The 21,474-nt window shown below is 39.1% G+C and overlaps 1 protein-coding gene across 5 annotated transcripts in view; it reads right to left on the bottom strand.

Moving 5' to 3' along the window:
- The window catches only part of ctnna1 (catenin (cadherin-associated protein), alpha 1), a 75,556-nt gene extending 55,164 nt beyond the window's left edge, over positions 1-20,392 (bottom strand). Inside the window, exons 1-7 of one of the 5 annotated variants that reach the window (XM_019268453.2) lie at positions 19,994-20,392; positions 17,147-17,279; positions 16,696-16,891; positions 10,534-10,700; positions 10,072-10,191; positions 8,502-8,771; positions 2,175-2,378 (exon numbers count right to left, since the gene is read on the bottom strand). In XM_019268453.2, the coding sequence (XP_019123998.1) occupies positions 2,175-2,378; positions 8,502-8,771; positions 10,072-10,191; positions 10,534-10,700; positions 16,696-16,891; positions 17,147-17,251 (1,062 nt within the window). In that variant the 5' untranslated portion in view covers positions 17,252-17,279; positions 19,994-20,392. The remainder of the gene's footprint in view (positions 1-2,174; positions 2,379-8,501; positions 8,772-10,071; positions 10,192-10,533; positions 10,701-16,695; positions 16,892-17,146; positions 17,280-19,993) is intronic. The other 4 variants (XM_019268455.2, XM_010737491.3, XM_010737490.3 and 1 more) reach the window with 4 other exon arrangements.
- Positions 20,393-21,474: the final 1,082 nt, after the last annotated feature.

The following is a 21,474-nucleotide window of genomic DNA, read 5'->3' as shown; positions in this document are numbered from 1 at the left end:
CCTTTTGACTACACAGTAAACATTGACTTTGTAGAACCATTTGTAGACCATCACATGCAGCAACAGCTGAGTCTAGATGGAAGCTAAGTGGATTTAACAGTGTAGGATCATCAGCATCATTTGCATATTTTAAATGAAATATTTTTTCCTGTCACAGTTTACATAAGTGAAGCAAATGATCCGTGACCTAAAACAACAAGACATCATTGTGTACTGTATCTAAAAATACTGATGATGGTTGATGGGACTGTGTGGGTCCAAGTGAAATAAAATGAGTACTCATTGATGTGTTTTTTTTTTTTTCAAATTGTAGTTATACATTTATGTGATTTCCCAGTGAACAACCACTCAACTATGTTCATTATTTCAAAGCTTTTTCTCCTCTTTGGCTTAGGATATGCAGTGCTTTTCCAGTTTTATCTGAATCAAAGGAAAATGGCATGTTAAACATTCTCATTCAACCTGCCAACACACCAAATTCCTCTCTAAAATTGAACAAATTTGAGTTTCTTTACTTCCATACCAACCTAGACATGCCTTAAAAAAAAAAGTAAAAATAAAAATCGATGAGTTACTTGAGTACTTATTGAAAACCATGTGTCCTGTACGCTCATTTAAAGTCAGTTTTTAAGCAGCTAGTTTTTTACTCTGGTTATACAGAACACCAGCTGCCAGGAGTTTAGAAAAGCACACAAGGCCAAATTGTCTCCTAAGCTACCACAAGAATGGACGCTTACAAACAAACAATGTAGCATTTCAAGGACTATTTTTTTGAAATGGTGCAGTGCTCATTCCACATAACACAAAAGGGCTACATTACATCACTTCAAACAAACCTCACAGAGAACAATGAGGGCAAAACGGCATCACAAATCCTGTTTTACCGAACATTCTCTGATCAGCTAAAAACACCAAATCTGTCAGCACATTGGCATATTGTTCCCTACCAAGCCTAACTAAAAAGGGAGCACTTTTTTGTTGTGTTGTTGGATACTTTACATGGACACCCTTTGAAAGTGATGCTGCTTTCAAAGACAGATTATAATTTGTTTTAATAATTACCAGCGGCACACTGACCACATTTACACTAAGGTATTCGATATGATTCAATTTGGAGGTCATGAGACACATTCTGGCCAGGTGTTGAAAATGTTGTAGATGTGTCTCTCCGAGAGAGTCATCTTTTATCCTCCCACAATGTAAATGTCAGTGGGCAGTCTCTGGAAATAGCCACTAACTTGTCTGTATTATATTAATGCATCCCTGATCTGTGTCCTCTGCTCTACACTGCATTGCACTGAAATTAGCCGTTTTTCTGTCTCGTTAAAGCAACAAGCAAAAACTACAGAAGCAATCTTCACACATGCGATCAAATACAAGGTGCACCGAGCTGCTGCAGTGTTTGTCTGAACCCCCATCAGTTCAACCGCCGAATGATCTGTGTGGGTGACCGAGCAGCGTGCCTTTGAACTGTAAAGATGATTAAACTTTTGACAAGTGTAAATGGGGCCACTGGCTTGCCGTTGAACATACTGTACCCAGTTAGCCATGTTGTTTTAGAACAGATCTTTTCACTGACTGTAAAACTACAACAGCAGCTGCAATCACATTTAAGAAGTACCACCACACAGCAGCTTACAATCCATCCTAATCGCACAATCTACCAGTATGCCATCAAAAACCACCAAACCGAACCAAAAGCTTAAATTCAGTCACTATATGTGACAAAACACTGTTGATTGTAGCCTTGTATATTCAGTTATTTTTTCTTGACACAGTGATATTGTATTGAAACAGTAAGTAAGTAGTGTACTGAAGACAAATAAATATTAGAGAAGGACAGAATTTGTATGGAATAAGATGACTCGATATCTGTCTATTATTCTTTTTCCGGAGGGCTTTGTACAGGAGAGTGTTTTTCTTTGCAGAATGACAGTATTTGTTAAGCGAGTTAACTTCTGAATGAGAGTTTATTATTCAGTTCAGTGCAGAGTTAAACATTTAGCTAGTTCTGAATTTATCTAGACAATCCTTTGGCCTTATTTTGCTGTTCAACTGTGCAATGGTGGAAAAAGTGACTAAAAGAATGAATTATGAGAGCTGCTGTGTTGCGGATAAAGAGTAGGAGGTGGTGTGGTGTCAACAGGAAGGAAATTGATAGGGAAAACACTTACATTGCCCATATACTCAGACAGAAGGTCCTGAAGAGCCTGGCGCACAGAATTGCATTCAGCCACGATGCGCTCCCTGCGGTCGTCACGCGTGCAAGAAGAGTCAGCCATGAGGGCAGCACCACTGATAATGCTCTCGAGGCGCTCCTCCAGGGAGGGACGGAAACGCTCCTCACTAAACGCCAGGGGGTCCACGATGATTTGTTTCTGTAAGGAAAGGGTCAGAGGGGAAATTACACAGGGAGAAAGATAAATGCTTTATGTCATCATGTTACACTGATCTCTTCCCTCCATAGCCAGAGAGCCAAATATGGCAGGCAAAGGGAAGACTGATTTGACAGACTGACTGGCCCGGCTGGGAAATCTAAAGAGAAGAACGTGGTAAGCTGTCTCTTTTTTGTCCATAACCCAAAAGACAACCGACTTGGTCTAACAGGTAATTTGTGATCACATCTTTAATGAAATAAGATTTTCGCCGATACTGTGGGCAGGGAATTAAGATACAGGTCTTTTGCTTTCAATTCAATTAAATTCAAGTTTTCAGCCAACAGTGTGGCTAATAAAGAAGTAAGATTTTATTAATAAGAGTTGTATGAAAGACAGAAAAAGAAATAAAAAGGCAAAAAACCTCTAACAATTTCCACAATGTGGAAAAAGGTCTAAGGAATAACAACATCAAAATATTTGTACGGTGTTTTTGTTATACAACACAATGTGAAACACTGACAGTGCTATATTCATTACAAAACAATTCATAACCAAGGCAACAGGTCCTTATTTAACCAAAGGTTCTAACTCAGTCAGAAGAGTGTGAATAAAGCAGTGCTTTCAGCTACAGAGATTACATAGTTTTAATAGTGTACATATTCAACTGAAACTATTTGATTGGCTTTAGCACAAACAACAGTCCTGGCTTTTTTTTTTTCTTTCTTTTTAAAACTCAGAACTGTCTTTTCATCTGTGTGACACACAGAAAAAGAAAATGGTTTTAAATTGGCTGTGAAGAGAACATTCTATTCTGTTGTTCTTCAAGATGTCACCTGCTCTTCTGTTCTGCAGGTACACTTTTTTTGACTCATTGAAGATGATGAGCTTCAAAAAGGAACTTTCTCCAAAAATATCATTTATAATATGTTATTTGGAAACAGTTTTTCGAAGGACCAAATGAAACAATCAGCAATGAGGCAAATGCAGTCCTAACCTGTCTGCAAAGTAGACTGCTAGACCCATTTTGGACAAGAGATGATATATTCACATACAGGTACACCTTTTTGTGAAAGGGTTTGATTGTGCCTTTCATTTGAGTGACAGAAGTGCTACAGTAACCTTCTCTCCTCTTTTATATCTGCGGGATGAGAGAGAACACTTAAATGTCTGATTTCACAGGGGCAAGCCTGCTGAGAGAGGCAACTAGTTGACATTCTGGAGAGGCACTGCAGAGGGTAAAGGTATCACCATGACGCCTGTGGCAGCTAAACAAAGAAAGCCAACTTCCTCAGTGACAAACAGACAAACAGCGCTTACGCAGATGCCTTATTGACACAAAATATTCAACAATTCAGCTGTTGGAATTGTGGTTTATTAGGCAGACCGTCCTCCAACACGGCCACCTCCAGCCCCCTCCATCCCGTCTCATCTGACCTCCTCTGCTTGCGTGTCATATCACCATGGCAACAGGCACACGAGAGAGACACGGAGGAGGAAACAGAGAGAGAGGGAGAAAGAAAGGGAGAGAGAGACAGACAGAGTATTTGGGGGTTGACTCATTTGCTAATTTTGCCTTACACTTAAAATTGAACATCAGAAAGGAGCTTGTCCGGAAAAGGCTTGCATAACAGTTATTTTGGAGCATGGGCCGTGGCTACCTTTAACATAAATGCAACAGATCTGAGAGACTGCATTGTAGACACTTGTTTTAAATTACAACAATTCACCATACGTTTTCATGACTGCAAACCACTCAGTCACTCCAGTCCATTCCTGAACACAGAAACTTACAACATTTTTATGTTTCAACACTTGATATCACAATAAGCTGCACTCAGTAGATATTTATGTTTCAAGTGCACAAAGTTTCTCTTCCTCTAGCCATGAGGTTACATTCCCTTAAATACAAGCTTGTTGAAAGCAGTATTTGGCATGGTTGTACATACACACAGTGCTGAGACTACTTTGCAAAGCTATTCTCACTTGCTGAGTAATGCTGAAGTACCATATTTGCAACTTAAAAAGCTCAGTGTATTTTACATTCATCTTACCAAGAGTTACTGACCCAAATAGAATATCTAAAAGGTGAGGCGAAGCATTTTTACCAACAGAAACAAGGCAAAGCACATATAGTAACTGTTAAGAGACGGGCAGGAGTACCCAATTTTGACGTCAGTATTTGTTTAGCCAATAGAATAATCAGATTTTTCTATATAGCAAAAATGATAAATATGTACAGCTGGCAGAAGGGCAAGCCTAAGAGTGGAAGTATTTCACTAAAATAGACTAAACTGATGTGCAGTGCATGTAAAATAAATCTTGTGTATCATAAAACAACTTGTTCAGTGATAATTATTGGAGCCTTCAGCACAAGGGGAAAACAGCTGAGACATATCATTTCATTTGCTAGCAGTGTTAGCACATGATTTTTGATGCCACCATGGCAGAGACGATTAGCCAGCTCATCACGAAAATAGTGAATGGAAATATGCTATTTGTGGAAGTGGAAGCCCACCAGGAGCTGATGGCATTTATTGAGGCACAGTGCAAACTGCCATTGCTGACAAACATGGAAATTACTCAAAATGCCCACCCCTAGTAACCTATGTAATATATAAAAATGTTTATTTTTCCCAATCAGTGACTAAAACACTTAAAAGTCTAAGGCAAGAGTGGCATAGAAAAAATAAATCAATCTGTAGGTAAACTGCAGAACTTTAAGTAGCATGTATATAATAATATAGTAGCAGGTCATATAAACCCTGCACCTGGAGCAGCAATCCTTGAGTCATGAGTCACTGGTACTGATAAATAACCCTAACAAACCTCCACAGTGTAGTCAGACAAAGCAACAAGGAGCTTTTTAGGGCCAAACAGCTCAATATTCTTGACTAGCCATGCACATGTAGCCTGTGTTTCACAAAAAAACTCAGAAACAAGCAAAACTTGAATTCAGTTGTAGTACAGGCCTGGCAGACTACAACTTCCAACAGTCATTGGCTACAAATAATTTCCAGCAAATTACGTACATATTTGAAATTGTCCAATAATTGCTGGGATTGCTCGTGTGCTCACTTCAGGACCATTAGGAGCATTGTTTGGGAACTAAAAGTCACAAAGATGCTATCACAGCAGTCATGATGTTAAAGTCCACAGAGGAACTGCACATGCAAAAGTGTGTTAAACTGAACAAGCAATTTAATTGTTTTAGATTCTACCAATAAGTGTTTGTTATAAACTTAAAATAAGGTGCTTCTCCTCTTCTCTGAATCATACAAACACTTTCACCATGTGCCCCACAAACAGAAAGAAATCCCTAGTTTGCAAAAAACACCCTTAAAATACCTGCAAGAAGCCATGAGTAATTAATCAGTGTGTCATATGACCACAGGCACATAAAACATGAGCACGCAGATTGCATCAATTACACAGGTAAACAATGTCACTGCAGGAACAACACATCACGTAACGCACTGCTACTTGCTAAATGACTGAATCACAGATCAACACAAGATGAGTGATGAGTCTAACAGAGATAGGGACTCAAGTCTGACATCCACACAAACAGTAGATTGAGATTCGTTTCCAAAAGACTTCAAAACAGACTTGAGATCTGGAACAATTTTTATTTTTTGGATCATTACCATTTAGAAAATGTCACACTGATGAGCTGAATGTCATTTCCTCCCTTGTTATGATAACTTTACAGATCTGGTGCACGTGGCAACAGACTGTGAAGCTGCAGTGACACCATGGCGTGCACACCTGCAGCTGCTGTACTATTTGGCTATATTAACTTTAGACAAGGCCCACACAAAAGAAATCACTAAATGGCACGTCTGCCGTATCAAAATAAAGGATGCTGGAGAGACAGCTCTCTCAGGCGGTGTTTTTCAATCCTGGTCCTCGGGGAACACTGCCCTGCATGTTTTAGATGTTTCCTCCTCCACCACACCTGATTCAAATGATCAGCTCATCATCAGGCTCTGGAGTGGCCTAATAACGAGCCACTCATTTGAATGAGGTGTGTTGGAGCAGGAAACATCTAAAACATGCAGGGCAGTGTTCCCAGAGGACCGGGATTGAAAAATACTGCTCTAAGGTTAATGTGTTACTAACATCGTAGCTAGGGGAGGTTAACTTTATTGGATTGGCATTCATGTATTTTTAAAAAGGTGACTGTTTGTTTGCATGGTCGCTTTTCGAATGACAAAAAAAAATGGCCAGGTAACTTTATCATCCATGTTTCCACTGTCACCATCTGCTGCATTAACCTGAGAAAGGCTGTGTGTTAATTAACGTCAGCTACAGGCAGGTTACAGGTTTATTGCCAACCACTTAATGTTAGAGGCTCATTAGGTTACCATTGCACTGGGTTGAGAAGCTAGAGGATGTGATGATTTACACTAGATTACAAGCTGTCATTAGTTGAAGAGTCATTAAACAATATGGTTGTACTTAAGTTATTGAAAAATAGGTTACAGTTATTATTGCATTCCTAGTCAATACTGTAGATTTATGTTCATGTTACAAGGGAACATTGTGAGAGAACGTCTGTACTCTTTTCATATTACATTGCAATAGCCTGTTTAAAATGATAGGATATAACAAACAACTAACCAGTGCTTATACTGGATGTTAATAGGTAAACGAGTGATAATTGTATAGTACTTGCTTTGAATAGACAGCTCTGCAGCTAAACAGACCAGATACCGCTGGCTCAAAGACATCAACCAACTAATCAATTAATCGAGACCAGAAATGATCTACAGTCAACCAATTAAATTATTTGCAGCAGAAGCTGTTTGAATATATTAATTATATATTAGAGACTTCAAATGGACCAGACAACTAATAAATGAATCAAGAAACATGAATCGATAATGAAAATATTTGCAGCAGAAGCTGTCTGGATATGAACAAATCTCCTGTAAATAAAAAGAGGATTATGCAAATCTGAGAAGTCGGTGGCAGTGAAAAAAATAAATAAAAAAAATCAGGTTAATCATCTTTGCATTTATAACCCCAGGCAGCATTAAGGTGATTAGCTCAATGTTTTATCCAGCTGTTTTCTCGATGTTGTTTCATGTCAATATTATGATGAGTAGAATGTCATATTTTCCATATGTGTTTTTAGCTTCATATTCAAACCATCTGTTACTGAATAAGTTCTTAAAAACATTTTTTGAGGTAAAATGTAGTTCAACTCAGCTGTGAACAAATTAGTTTAATTAGAAGTAACAGAGAAATAAAAATGGATTCTAACAAGACAAAAAAAATGTTAAAAACTACCTTTATGACTCATTTGTCAGAGTCAACTGAGGATTTTGGGGACACTGGATATAGTTTGAGTAAACACTGGATAACACGAAGTGACTTTCCGAGATATAAAGGTTCTAAGTATGAATTAATGAGGGACTATACAGCGGCACGCAATGTGTTTTTAGTAGATTAGGGTTCCTTCCTGTGTTAAATGCCAAAATGTATTGTTTTGTTTGTCACATAGGACCATGCCTGCATGTTCTCACCTCCTTACTAAATAAAGATGTTAGGTTTTAAATTAGCCATGTGTTTCTAATAATCATAACTCTAAAATATACTTCAGCTGTATTCTTTAGAAATAACCTTCAGAAACAACAGTAGACCAATGCTCTGTGGCTGCAAGCAGAATGAGGGTTGACCATTTATGTAAACCTGAATTATTTACAAGACGTATTTATAAGTACAGTATGTCTCCTAATTGTGTAAATCGCCTTCATTTGACATAGAGATAGAAGCAAATCAAGGAACAAAGTAATGGTGACTCAGGAATATATTCAAATGTACCCCAAAGCCATGTCCCAATTTGTCTACATATCTCGTTCTAATTTCCATCACGACCCCAAAACCTCCAAGGGCTTTGGTCATTTTATGATTCAGCTCCATAAACTAAAAATCTGACCTGACTATAACCTTTCTGACCAAGATCTCATCTATCTATTAATAAAATATGTTTATTATACCTTTGGAACCGAGCCTTATACTTGTAGCAAAAAATAGGATCTAAAAATCATGTTTTTTATTAATCTGGTAGATAGTGACTGGCAAATTGGCGCCAACTTTTAAACGAATAATTTCACTTACATCAAAATTGTTGAGGGCATAGGCGAGTTCTCCACCCCCTGCTGGCTGACTGAGTGCTGAGTCTTCAGTGGTAGTGGCCTGGGCAGCGTTGGAGATGCCAGAGACTGCGTGCTGCAGCTGCTTGTAGATCAGGTCACGGTTAGCCTTGTAGGCTGCCACGTCAGGGTGCTGCAGACAGGCACGGGACGCCGTGTACAGCATGGGGATGTTCCTCTGTAGCACCCCGCGAGCTGCGGCCATTTGGTCCTTGTGGTGGACATCCTTAAGCTCCTGGCAGAATGAAACGAAAAGGAATGCAGAAAGGGTGGGGAAAGAAAGAACAGGTTAAACCGGAAGATGGAATACTTACAAGGGGGCTGGGTGGTAAAGTACTTTAGATTCAAAATGGGCCTGTCATACCCTTATGGAGACACTAAGTGTGACAGAGTTTGTTCTGGATGACCCAGATTTATTTCTGTCCCCTGCGGTAACACAACACAGTCATAATCAGGCCATTATAATATGCCTTTGCAATTTAATGCGTTGCTATTCAGACCTCAACATTATATTGCAATTACATCTTCATAGGAGGGAGGAGAGGCGATGGCGATCACTGGTGTAGATTTATGGTGTAAAAAACCAGCTTGCATACACAAAAAGGAAGCCTACCCTCCAAATGGAAACGCTCACAGGGCTTTTTCCCCCACTACTGCTTGAGACACACTCCGAGTAGAAAAAAAAAAAACAGCCTTTAAGCCCCATTACTTCCTACATTCACTCTGATCATTTTGTGAAGAAATTACTTTTACTTGTAATTGCACTTTTATGGATAGGAAAATGTGTTTAACCAGTGATCATTCTGGCAAGTTTCCCATTTAAAATGGGCACATGGTGGAGAATAAGAACTGTGAGGTGGATTTAGAGATGTTATTTAAGTGCTTTTGGAGCATGAAGCCGCTGCTTCGACTTTTTGACATGATTCCAATGTATTTCCAGTGTGACATGACAACTGGAAAAATCTCATTATATTAATACATTATCTAAGTTCTCTAAATCAGTTCCTGGATCAAGTTTGTATATTGGCAGAAATTGTCTTAGGGTTCAGTGTAAAGTTGGAAATGGCAAATATGTTACTCTTTATAAATTCAGGATTATTTATAACCCAGGTTATAACCTATATAACCTAAGATAATGGCATGAACGGTATCTTAAAAACTAATACGTATACTGCGTCATTTGTTTGTTAGCTTTATCCTTTATCCTAATCTCACAATATAATCACAAAATAAAACGGCCTATTTCCAGCAATTATCAGATGTATGCATCTCCTGAATCTGTCTGTAAGTGTGCTATTTTTCCTCACAAGGAATTTGTTTTGTCACATGTAGAGTCAAGCACAGCCAGTCCACTTCACTGCAATTGGTAATTCATGCTTAGTGCATCTATTCGTCCAGCTCAAGCATACTCGTATTGTTACCTACTCCTTCAACTGTTAAACTTGCCATTTGCTGTGTGGGTTGATAACCCATTGAAATCCACCACACTGCTGTGTTCCTACAACCTGACCTTGTCTCTTTTCTCTACACATTACCTGCTGTCTCTTAGCCGCCATGATGTTCAGCTTGTCCACCTCTGGTTTCAAGGCCTTATATTGGATCCCAAGGTCCTGTTCTGTTCCTGCATTACGCACTTTCACCAGATTGTCCTCCACCTGAGCCAGGTAGATGGAAAAAGTTAGACAATATAAAGTACAGAGTCCCTCAGTGAAAGTTAGAATTTAGACATTTAAACCCATCATTTCAAAACTGCATTCAAATCATGCCAATCAAATATGATGTGAATTTAATTAGCTGTAGTCTGTCACCTTAAATTTCAAGAGGTAAAAGATCCAGTGGTATTAAATAAGTTTTAAATGAAATTGAAAAATGAAATAGATCAACCAAGCACCATTTTATCCTTAGATACATTTATGTGGGATTGTACCAGAGCTCATAATAAGTAACACTGTTCTTGATAGAGCAGTTACAGTATGGCATATGCAGAAGAATCTCACCAGTTTAAGCTGCAGTAGAAGTTTGTAGACATCAGACATGTCTGCCAGAACCAACAGATGTGTGACTGCTGACAGGAGGGCTCTGGCAGCACGAACCATATTGCCCCTCTTCACGGACGAGCAGGGGTCTTCTGCAAATTCTCCAGAAGCCTGCCGCATTGAGTCACCTGAGGATGTGTGACAAACCAAAAAAAACCATCTGCTGTTATTCTAAGGTTTAGACTGAAACTTAAAATGAAAAAAACTGACTTTTGAACCAGGAATAACCGTTGTGTACCACTGGCATTCATAGGGCTCAAAGTATTAGTTGGAGTATTGGCCTACAGTAGCTGACAGCAGATGTCTGAGAGCTGCCACAGTCCATACAAGCTACAAGTTAATTGCGTCAGAGTCTTCATTTGGGACAAAGGGGAGTGAAGGGAGAGAGGAAACAGCACATTTCCTGCTTGCTATGGGTCAACACGTCCACACAGAGAGACAAAGACACACACACCTCTTCCATGTCCAGTAATAATGTGTGCCTGCAGCAGACATGCACACATAGCCCTCTTAAAAAGAAAAAAAAAAAAAGAGGTCAAAGCCATGACAAAGGGCTCACTGTCTGGTCTGTCCGGCACCATGCTTTGTCCTACATTAGATGGGCCTGCACAGTTGACTGGGCACACAAATGGACTTTGTAGGCTCACATTATGAACAAGACAGTAAATCCGTAAATAGTTTACTTCAGTGGAGACAGATGCAAACTCTAATCTTTGTTGTAGACATAACTGTTATAAGGCATGTTCTACAGATTTGGTGCCAACAAAAAGACAAGTACTTATCTTGTCCACTTTCCTCTGATGTGGAACTGCTCTACAGGCTGATGCCAAGAACACATGACAAGCACCAACATGAAACATTGTTTTGGAAAAAAAATATAACTCAAAACTAATTTTGCGGCTTCCTGTTCATGCTCATCAATTGTTACCATCTTTATAAATACTTTTTCTATGAAAATATATAGAGAGCAGCTCTATGTTTTTAGCAACACTGCTTAAAAGACTCCAGCCACCATGAAACTAAACAAGGTAAGCAACTACAATTATAGATGCTATCAAAGAAAGCAATAGGTTATAAGTAGGGATGTAGCAAAATGTCATTTCATGAAATAAAAAGACAAATCTTAGAAGCTGGCTCTAGACGCAGTGCAGAGTAAGAGCTGAGTGCTGTTTTTATAAAAAAGTCAGTGTCCTCTCTTCCTCCAAGATAACGAGCGACTTGTGTTTAGATACAAACTTAAGTGACTTCTTGGCTTTGAGCACAGAAATGTTTTCTGGTCACAAACAGTCAATGAATGAGTTCCTCAACTGATGTATGCTGTGTGAACAAAAGGAGACAGTATGGGTGACAACTCAGGCAGACTTTTCCCCCAAAATTTTTTGAAAGAACTCCAATTTTTCACATTTTCTTCCAGGCCATCTACTTTCTGCCACCCCCTTTTTTTCATGGATGGACTCAACTACATACTTTTATTGAAGTTGAGACACTTTCAACTTTAGCAGATATAATTTGCAGCACTTTGAACGAAACTGCTTCTGTTCATCTGTGTTCAAATCTATCCACTGACTCGCACTGATGGGGGCTACATGAATGCTGACATGACTTGCATTCATGTCACCTCCAAAATAAGACGTCAAATCTAACTGAACATGTTGATTTGGAGGTTGATGTGTGACCAGTTGATGTGTTTTTATGACAGTAGTCCAACTAAGTTCATACAACCTTTATGACAACACCCTGTATAACCAGTCATTTACCCCTGCTTTCAATCTCTATGCTAAGCTAAGCTGTCTGACCTCCTGGCTTCAGCTCTGTATTGCACACAGACAGAGTGGTATGAATCTTCTCCTCAAACTCACAGAAAGAAACCGAAAAGCAATCTGTATGAAAAAAGCTTAAATTAGTTTAAAGTTTAAATAATGATACAATGCACACCACAAATTACCTAATCTTATTTATCCAGCCAAACTTCGAAAACAGAAGAGAGGTTTTAAATTTTACAAAAACATTTGCAAGGTGTAAAGAACATATTCCACGGCATGGCGCTTCCTAACGATTTCATGTTCTGTCATAATATTATATCTTACATATATTTAATAACCATTTTGCAGTAATATGGGTAGATTTTTATTTAAGCACTTCAATAACTCAAATAAAATAAGTCAAAGTAAATAATAAATCCTCAGGCTTGAACAAGACTGTCATGATTTACTCTGTGTATCCAATAGCAGACATATTAATGCAATGAAGGTGATCATTACTAGTACCACACTGCATAAACACACTGCATGCTTATTAGTAATATAGTGTTCAAATATAAAGCAATCACTGTGAATCAGTAGCAACAAGCTGAAACTCATCTGAAATGCGACCTCACTGACGTGTCGTGTAAGCTAATGCTGCAATGCAACTACTTCATTAGTTAATATAGATAATATTTTCAGTCTGAATTTTTTTTAAGCAGTGGCAGAAAAATCTGAAAGCAAGTCCATCATCTACTGTAACTTCAGTAATTTACATGCAACACTGTCAATAGCCACCTGCAGTAAAACCCCCTGTCCAGATGATGGCGAGTTAATTAGCCACCGTCAGTGTGTATATCAGTCTTGTCTTTGATCTCACTGCATGACCTTGTTTAGTTTTAACCATTGCATCTGTTCGGTATATGGCTACAAGGCATAGCTATAGCAAAATGCCACAGCAGCTGAGTGTCCAAAACTTCTTAAGAAGGCAATAAGAAGCCAATAATGCAATCAGGATGAAGGACAGGCAAGTAATACTGATAAAGTTTATCAGCGAGCGGCAGCTAATGTTACGCAGTGAGCAAGTGGCAGCAAGGAGGTAAAAATCACTCATCTGCTTCGCGTGGTGTTGACATGAAAAGTGACCGCTCAGCCAGTGTCTCTGTTTATCGTTTCTCTCCATGCTCTTTTAAATGCAGAATCTAAGTCATGTACATTTAATGGTATTGTGATCAAAATGTGTCTTTTTATTAAAAATTTTAATGGCCCGTAAAAAAATGAGTTTTCACGACCCTGTCTGTCAGAATGATGGACAAAGAGAACGTCTATGAAACACCTACAGTACAGATTAAGCAGAACGCCGGCAGCTGCTGCAGTTCTCTTCAATAGACCTGTTCAGCCACAACACTGCTGTGCAGCATGTTCAGAAGGCCAATACAAAATGGAAGTTCAAAGAGAACATACTTGAAGCTTACAAGGACACTTTGTTAGGGAGCCAGTGTAGACAGCATATCTAGTCCATCAGGCAGACAAACTGAAAACCACAGCTGTAAAAATGGGTGTGAGAGAGCAGTGACTGTGGCTTCGGCAGCACCACATCAGCAACTGTTCATCATCATCGTGCATTGGACGGAGTCTATGAAATTTCCTCCAACAGCAGGGTGAAGACAGGTCTCCATAATAACAGGGTGACTATAGTGAGATTGCATTGCAGGGCTGAGTTGTATAGGGTCGAGCTGGACGCTATGGGTGAAATTATTATCACGATGTTAATAAAATGGTATAGGTGGAAATTACAATTGATCCATGAGACAGACAAATTGAAAAACACAGCTGTAAAAAAAAAAAAAAAAAAGTGTGAGGTGGCGGTGACTGTGGCTGTAGCACTACTGCGTCAGCAGTAACCGTTATATGATCATGTGTTGAATGGAGACTGTAAAAGTTCCTCCAACAAGGCTTCACCTAACAATAATTTCTACTCCCAACTGAAGTAGTAATCGATAATCAGAATAGTTGCATGTTATTTCTTTTTCAATTGACTAACAGATGAATCAACTCTAAGATAGATCAAGAGTTTTAAAAAAAAATGCAACAGTATCTTAAGCACAGTGATATGAGAAAAAGTAAAAGCACCAAATACTCACACACAATAATTCAAATGCTGTTTGGTATTTTTCAAATCAAACCTGTAGGACAGAAATTTCACACCGATCTTGACCATTTCACCCCGACAGAGAGCAAAAGCAGTTTGTGCAAATGATCAACAACAGAGATCTCAAACACAGTCCGCACCTTCAGGCTGTTATCCCCCCCCCCCTATGAACAAAATCAATAAGGCCATTTTCAGGGGGTAGATAGTGATCAGTGCTCCTTTTAATAAACTTCCATCCGTCTAACGCTCACCTGTGGGCCACCAAGTGCAAGATGAAATGATTAAAATGTATATCACACAACAAGACCCCCAAACAGCAGGACAACAAAGACACGGACACAACAGACAGGGAGGGAAGGGCAAGATGGAGAGGACAAGGACGAGAGCAGACAGAAATGGCTGAGTTAAGAAAAAGTCTTCAACGGAGGTAAGAAATGTGAAACTTCAGTAGATAATACAATGATTTAAAATATTTTTATAAAACAATATAACCACTAAATCCGAAGTTTAAATAATTAAAAAAAGATTTTGTCAAACAATGTTAGCACCTTCGTCATTACATGGTCATATCAAAAACCATTTTCTACCATTTTAAAACAGCTGGTAAGTCACAGCTGGGTGGAAAACGCTCTCTGAATCCAGAGGGGTGTGTGTGGAAAGGGGGGGGGGGGGGGGGGGGGGGGGGGGGGGGGTGTTACCCTACTCAATAGCCGTATTATCAGTCTAGGCACGCTCCACTGAGCAGCATGGCATAGCTGACAGCCAGGCCTAGGCACCAGCTAACAACAGTCACTGAATTCCAGTCCAGTGACAGCTTACCATGACTACAGTAACATTCCTGCCCATTGAGCACTGCACAGGCTATCTAGCGACATGTCATTTACCTCCCAACTACTCAGAGCAGAGCTCGAGGAGGGGGGACATCTAACTCGCTGGGCATCTGGGGAGAAAAGACACAGTGACATAGATGTCGCTTCACAAGGTGATAACAGCCACCCTCAAGCCATGGCTCCCTGGTCTCAGTGGTCTGCTAGTGTGTCAAAGGACTGTCAGATATCCAGAGCAAAGAGGAATAAATGAGACTTAAAAGTGTGGTTGTTAGATGATGAAATCTGCTACTGCAAGACAAATGATACTTTAATTGGCTGCTGACTGGTAGATGGTAGATTCCTGTCTTGGGACGCACAAGTTCTTGGACAGCACGCGTGTCACTTGTGTCACAATGAACCGGTACTCTATTAAGCAACTCGGCAGATACAGGATGCCAGACAAATCCTCCTCCACCACCAACACGCTCCCACAATAATCTACATAGACAAGATGCGCCTCCAGTGTGTGATGATACCCTTTTGGTTCTGTCATCATCCATATAGACTGCTGGGGCAAAATAACACATCTCACAAGATGACACAAAAGGTCCAGGAAGGGCTCATTGTTGCTTCTGGTGTGAACAAGATAATAAGTAAATCAAGCTGACTGTATGCTCCTGCTCCTGACGGGGGTCTGACACCGGTCAAACAAAAGGGTGAACGCAGGTCATAACAATAACGAAATATTACCCAGCCCTGATTTGTGGATTATTTTTTTTTATCTTTTGTGGACGTTACATTTTAAATTTTGGTCTACACAGTATATTCCAGTTGTACATCAGTTTTAGACCATTGTAGATGGCTAAATACATTTGGTTCTACAAGTCAAGTTGTTGACCAAACCCAAAACAGAGTGAACACATGGAAAGCAACAAATATGAGAAATCAATATTCTCAAAAATGAGTCTTTGATCGACCGTACCACTCTCACTTTCTGTCATACAAGAACACAACAGCAAAGAAAAAAGAAGATGGAAAACACAACCCAACAGTTAAGACTAAACAGCGTGTGATGCTGAAATCTAAATACACCCACTTTGCTACATATGCATGCACACTTCTGATAGGAAATACGGTTTAAATTGCATCCTGGTAGACGGGTATGCAATGACAGTGTATAGCCTGATATGAATGTGAACCGTCTGCATACTTAAATGGAAAGTCTCTATTAATGGGCTCCCTGAAAACCCCATAGCAAAGGGAAATCTATCAGGCTCAAAGCATATTCTTATTTCAAGGTCTTCCACTGGGGCAGATGATATGTACATAGATATGATTTATTTATCATGCCTCCCATCTTAAGAAGCACTCTGTACAAGCTAGAAACCACACACTGTTGCAATATGTATTTTCAATATACCTTGCTTGCGGACATCTTCCACAGCAGCAGTCAGCTCGTCCTTAAGAAACTGACTTTCCTTTGCAATCTTTTCTCCTTTCTCCAGGAAGTTTTGGGTGGCAGTCTCCACCGATGCCGCCAAAACGTGAGCCTTCTTGGAGCGTCCTTTCTTCTTGTTAGATGGGCCTTTGTTGCTGGAGTTTACCAAAGTGGTGACCTATGGCAGGGATAGGAAATGATTCAACAACAGACACTGACTAGGTTTATGCCAACAGCTCTTTTCACACACACACAACCTATAACAGTTTCATGTAGCTGATATGCAACTTGCTATCATTTCAGAAAATACAGCTGGTGAGGAGCTCCTTTTAATACTAATTAAAATTACTATTAACCTGCGGCCATTACAACTATGAGCTCTCTGACCCTGTCCTATTATTCTAAATAAAAATGCACAATGTGTCTACATTACCTGGGTCACCAGGGGCTCCAGCAGCCGCTCCACAGCCAGAGTACGGATCTCTAGACTCTTTGGATCCCATTTAAAGTTGATGTTGGCTGTGTTGATGCTTGTCATGGTGTCTGGAGTTCTGGGGGTAACAAAACTGACAATGTCAAGGAAAAACATTGAAACAGATGGCAAGGGCTGAAGTCTGCCTCATGCTTCAGCTGCACTGATGAAACACAATTAAGACTGCATCAAACACAAACATCTTTGTCTTCCATAAGATAGAAGATAAGCAGTGAGTAAAGATAGTGTCGCTTCCTTTATGAATTTCGGAACATTTCACAGAAATCAAGAGAACATAATTTCAGAAGTCTCTTAACGTTTGTACATCAGTCACATTGATACAGCCAACAATGCTCTATCCAGACTTTTTTGAGAGTAAAATTCACAAAATTTCAGAGCACTTTCAATGTAACAAAAAAAAGCCTTGACCAATATATCAGTCAGATGAGTGAACCGTCATCTACAACACTGTGATCGCAGCAGCTCTCGGTTATGTCCGTTAGTTAGACACGTTTTCACTATATAGGCCACCATGTCTGTGACTTTTCCCCTTTAAAATAAGTATCGGCATCAGCCTCAAACGACCCATATTGGTCGAGCTCTAGTAGCTAAACTAAAGATTAAAATTCTCAGAGCCTGTGTCATCACATCTATTATTCCCACAGCAATCAATGTAGCTCCTCATATCCAACTTAATTGTATGTTTCTACAAATACGACGATGGGGTTGTTTCATTTCAAATATTAAAAAGACGTTTGTCTAATATTAGTAACTGTGTAAATAAGGCCCCAGAATCTGTTTAAAAAAAAAAAAAAAAAAAAAAAAATCAACCTATATTCAAGGTGTATATTCAGATTTGAACCTTGAAAATATAACTTAAAATTAAGCACTTTCCAAACTTTGCATGAACCCTGTTCCTCCCCTCATAGGATGACTGCCAAAGGCAGAGAGCAGCAACGCTGTGGCCCAATTTCGATTTTCTCTTTTCAAGCAGAGACTGCAGCTCCATTGATTAGCGATCTAACATGGAGGGGCAGTGATAACCAGGAAGCCCCGAAGGGTTGGGGGGCTTCAGCTGAAAAGATGGTCAGCTGTATAATGAGAATATTGTTGTAGATAGCCATTAGCCTACATAGTCAAAAAAAAACATTAACAACACCAGAGCAGCATCTGAGTAATAAGCATCTAATAAAAACTGTTATTTATTGGTTGGGTGTGCTTTTAATTTTTGCCTTCAAAAATCCTGAGTAATGTTTGCATTTGGATGGTGTACTTATGATCTATGCCCCCTTTTAACTTTTAATCAAAAAAAAGCAAGTTAGTATGGATGGAGGCAGATTGCCTGGCACGGTCGTAACTCAATTTATCATGGACAAAAATCTTAAGGCACCTTCTTACTACTCACAGAGGCTTTAATCTACAATTACTTCTGAACCACTGCAAGGTTTCTCGTCCACTATAATATCAAAAGGTCACCTCACACAAATCACCACGAGCTATTTTTATCCCCCTAGAGGTATAAAAGCATGGAGATAGTTTCAGTTTTGTTTGCTGTGGTTTTCAGATCCTCACTGTCGTAGCAACATCCGGATACAATACTATTGCGTGTGGTGTGTGTGTGTGTGTGTGTGTGTGCTAATCCACATTTCTACTGAAACTACTTCAATCTAAGAAACAGCTGCTTTAAAACAGGTTCATGGCTTATTTCAAGTACCCGGGACGGTGGTTGTGAAATGCCCTTCACCTCGTTTTTTATGGGTGTGGCAGAGAGAAGTTTCAGAGATGTTAAAATCTGATTAACCGAGGCCAAAAAAAACTACCTGCAAGTGATTTGATAAATAAACCCTTGAAAACTCTTGACCAACAAAGACGTGTATTTTACAATAACTATTAACTGATTTTTTTTCTATTTTATTTCATTCATACCTTGCAGTTATTATGTATATCATGGTCACTTACTTTTGTAATATTATTTATATTATGGTCACTACTCTTGCAGTAATATTATTATTTGTATCATGGTCACTTTTCTTTGCAATATTTCTTACACTATGGTCATTTTACATTACAATACTCTTTATACATCATGCCACTTTTATCCTCAGTACAGTCTGTTTTGAAGGTTGATTGTTTTTCGTGTTTATTGTGTAGGTTATAGATATTTCTGTCTGTTTATTGTGGGGTTTTTTTGCCTTTTCAACTTGTTTCTGATTCTGTAGTGTATGCTACACTTTCCTAACAAGTAAAATTCCCCGTAGTGGGATGAATAAAGCATATCTAATCTAATCTAAATACAATATTCAAACAGAAAACATTTAAAAAATAGATTAACACGAAGACATTTGACACTGATTACGTGTAAAGAGGAACAGGGTGGGTCTAACACCTGGTCAGCTAACTTATAGGTGCTAACGCTCAACGGTTAAGTAGCTTAAGTTGCACCTGTTGTTGCTAATTTTAAAACGTCACATAAATTAAGCAGGTAATTGACACTACAGCTAAATTTAATTAAAATTAAATAAAAAAAACCAGTGTTGATAACCGGTTTCCAACGAGCTTTTTTCCCCCTCTTATTATTAACCGTTAACGTCTGAGCCAACGGTTGAGTTACCTGCTAACGGACGGCGTTCCAAACACGCTAACGCTAAATGCTAAGTCGACACAACAAACATGAACGCTGGCTCCGCCGGCCCGCGGACAAACTCTCCTTAAAACGTCCCAAACAAACAGGCTATCCGAGTATAACTATCCAGTTTAATGCCAGGTTTAAGTAGTTGTGTTATAGTTCAAATCATGTTGTAAACTTACCGATAACAATCCACCAGAAAAACTGGGAGTTTAAAAGTTCAAAATGGAGGAGTGAGAATTACGGAGAGTTCCTTGCCTGAAAAGTTTTCCTCCCTTTTCCTCCTGACTCTCAGTTTAACGCTCCTCCTAAACTTTTCCAAGCTACTTCCACTCGTGGGTACAAAAAAATAAATATATCGAAAAAGGTTGAACACAGCTTCAAAAGAAAAAGAGATCTTTAGCGGTTACCTGAAAAGTTTCGTGTTATAGGATTGTTTCGATGTCGCAGACTATTGCCCAACAATGGATGAGGCGGAGGCGGAGGCGGAGGGGGGCTGGGGCGGTGACCGAGTTCCTGAACTTCCTGGCAGCGGGGCAGGGCGACCACAGGACACAGCAAGCCCGAAAACGAGGAGGTGTTTTGGGCGTGGCACTCACTGTATGTGTCCATATATGGATTAATTACTGCTTCCATGAAACTAGTGTACGACCTGGCCAAGCCATGGAGTTAGCCTACCAGTTTCAACTTCTCTTTTTGTTTTTGCAGTTTTACAGTCTGAAGGAGGAGAAACTAGATAGTGGAATTAGATTAGATTAGATATACTTTATTCATCCCACCACGGGGAAATTTACTTGTTACAGCAGCAGAAGAAAGTGTAGCATACACTACAGAATTAGAAAAAAGTAGAAAAGGCAAAAAACACAGAAATATCTATAACCTACACAATAAACATGAAAAACAATCAATCCCAAGTACTGAGAAAAGTGGCATGATATATAAAAAGAGTATTGAAGTACTGAGAAAAGTGGCATGATATATAAAAAGAGTATTGTATTGTAAAGTGTAAGAAATATTGCAAAGAAAGTGACCATGATACAAATAATAATATTATTGGATGACAAATTTTATGTTTGGCAGGATTATTATGACAAATCCTGGAGTGAGTGGGACAGTTAAATCATGTGATCAGACAGGCCTAATCTGGACTATGTTCATCATAAAATAATTAATCCAAAAGTTCATTCCCTCATACTTTGGAATGTGATCCAGAGCTCGCCTTAGGTAACAAGTAAACATACAAAGCACCATATTACCACCCTATAAATCACTCCATGGTTAGGGATTTTTTTTTTAAATGTTGTTGAAAACTTTTATTATGCCTCTGTCACTTTGCTTCAGTTTTCTAATCTTGTCCACCTGTACCATGTTAAAAATTCACACAGAAATGTTGGTTATGTTCATTTTAGCTCAAATAATGCAACATATTTTTTGTTGAATGATTTCATTATGAAGCAGTAATGAAACAACCATGACCTTATGACCTCATGACTAATATTACTGTAATCTTTAAACTATTTTCTTACAGTTATCTAGTAAAATGTGTCACTTTTTGTAAAGAGTAGATGAATCACTTTGAAGGTTACCTAATTTTCTTGTTGAGCCATTCAAAGTCTAAGCTCACAGGACACCAAAGAGTTTTTGTTAAATAGAGCCTTTTGTG

This window comes from Larimichthys crocea, chromosome I (assembly GCF_000972845.2).
Source record: "Larimichthys crocea isolate SSNF chromosome I, L_crocea_2.0, whole genome shotgun sequence".
Classification (NCBI taxonomy): Eukaryota; Metazoa; Chordata; class Actinopteri; family Sciaenidae; genus Larimichthys; species Larimichthys crocea.
Note: the sequence above shows the minus strand (reverse complement) of the source record. Positions and strands in the feature narration are given on the sequence as shown.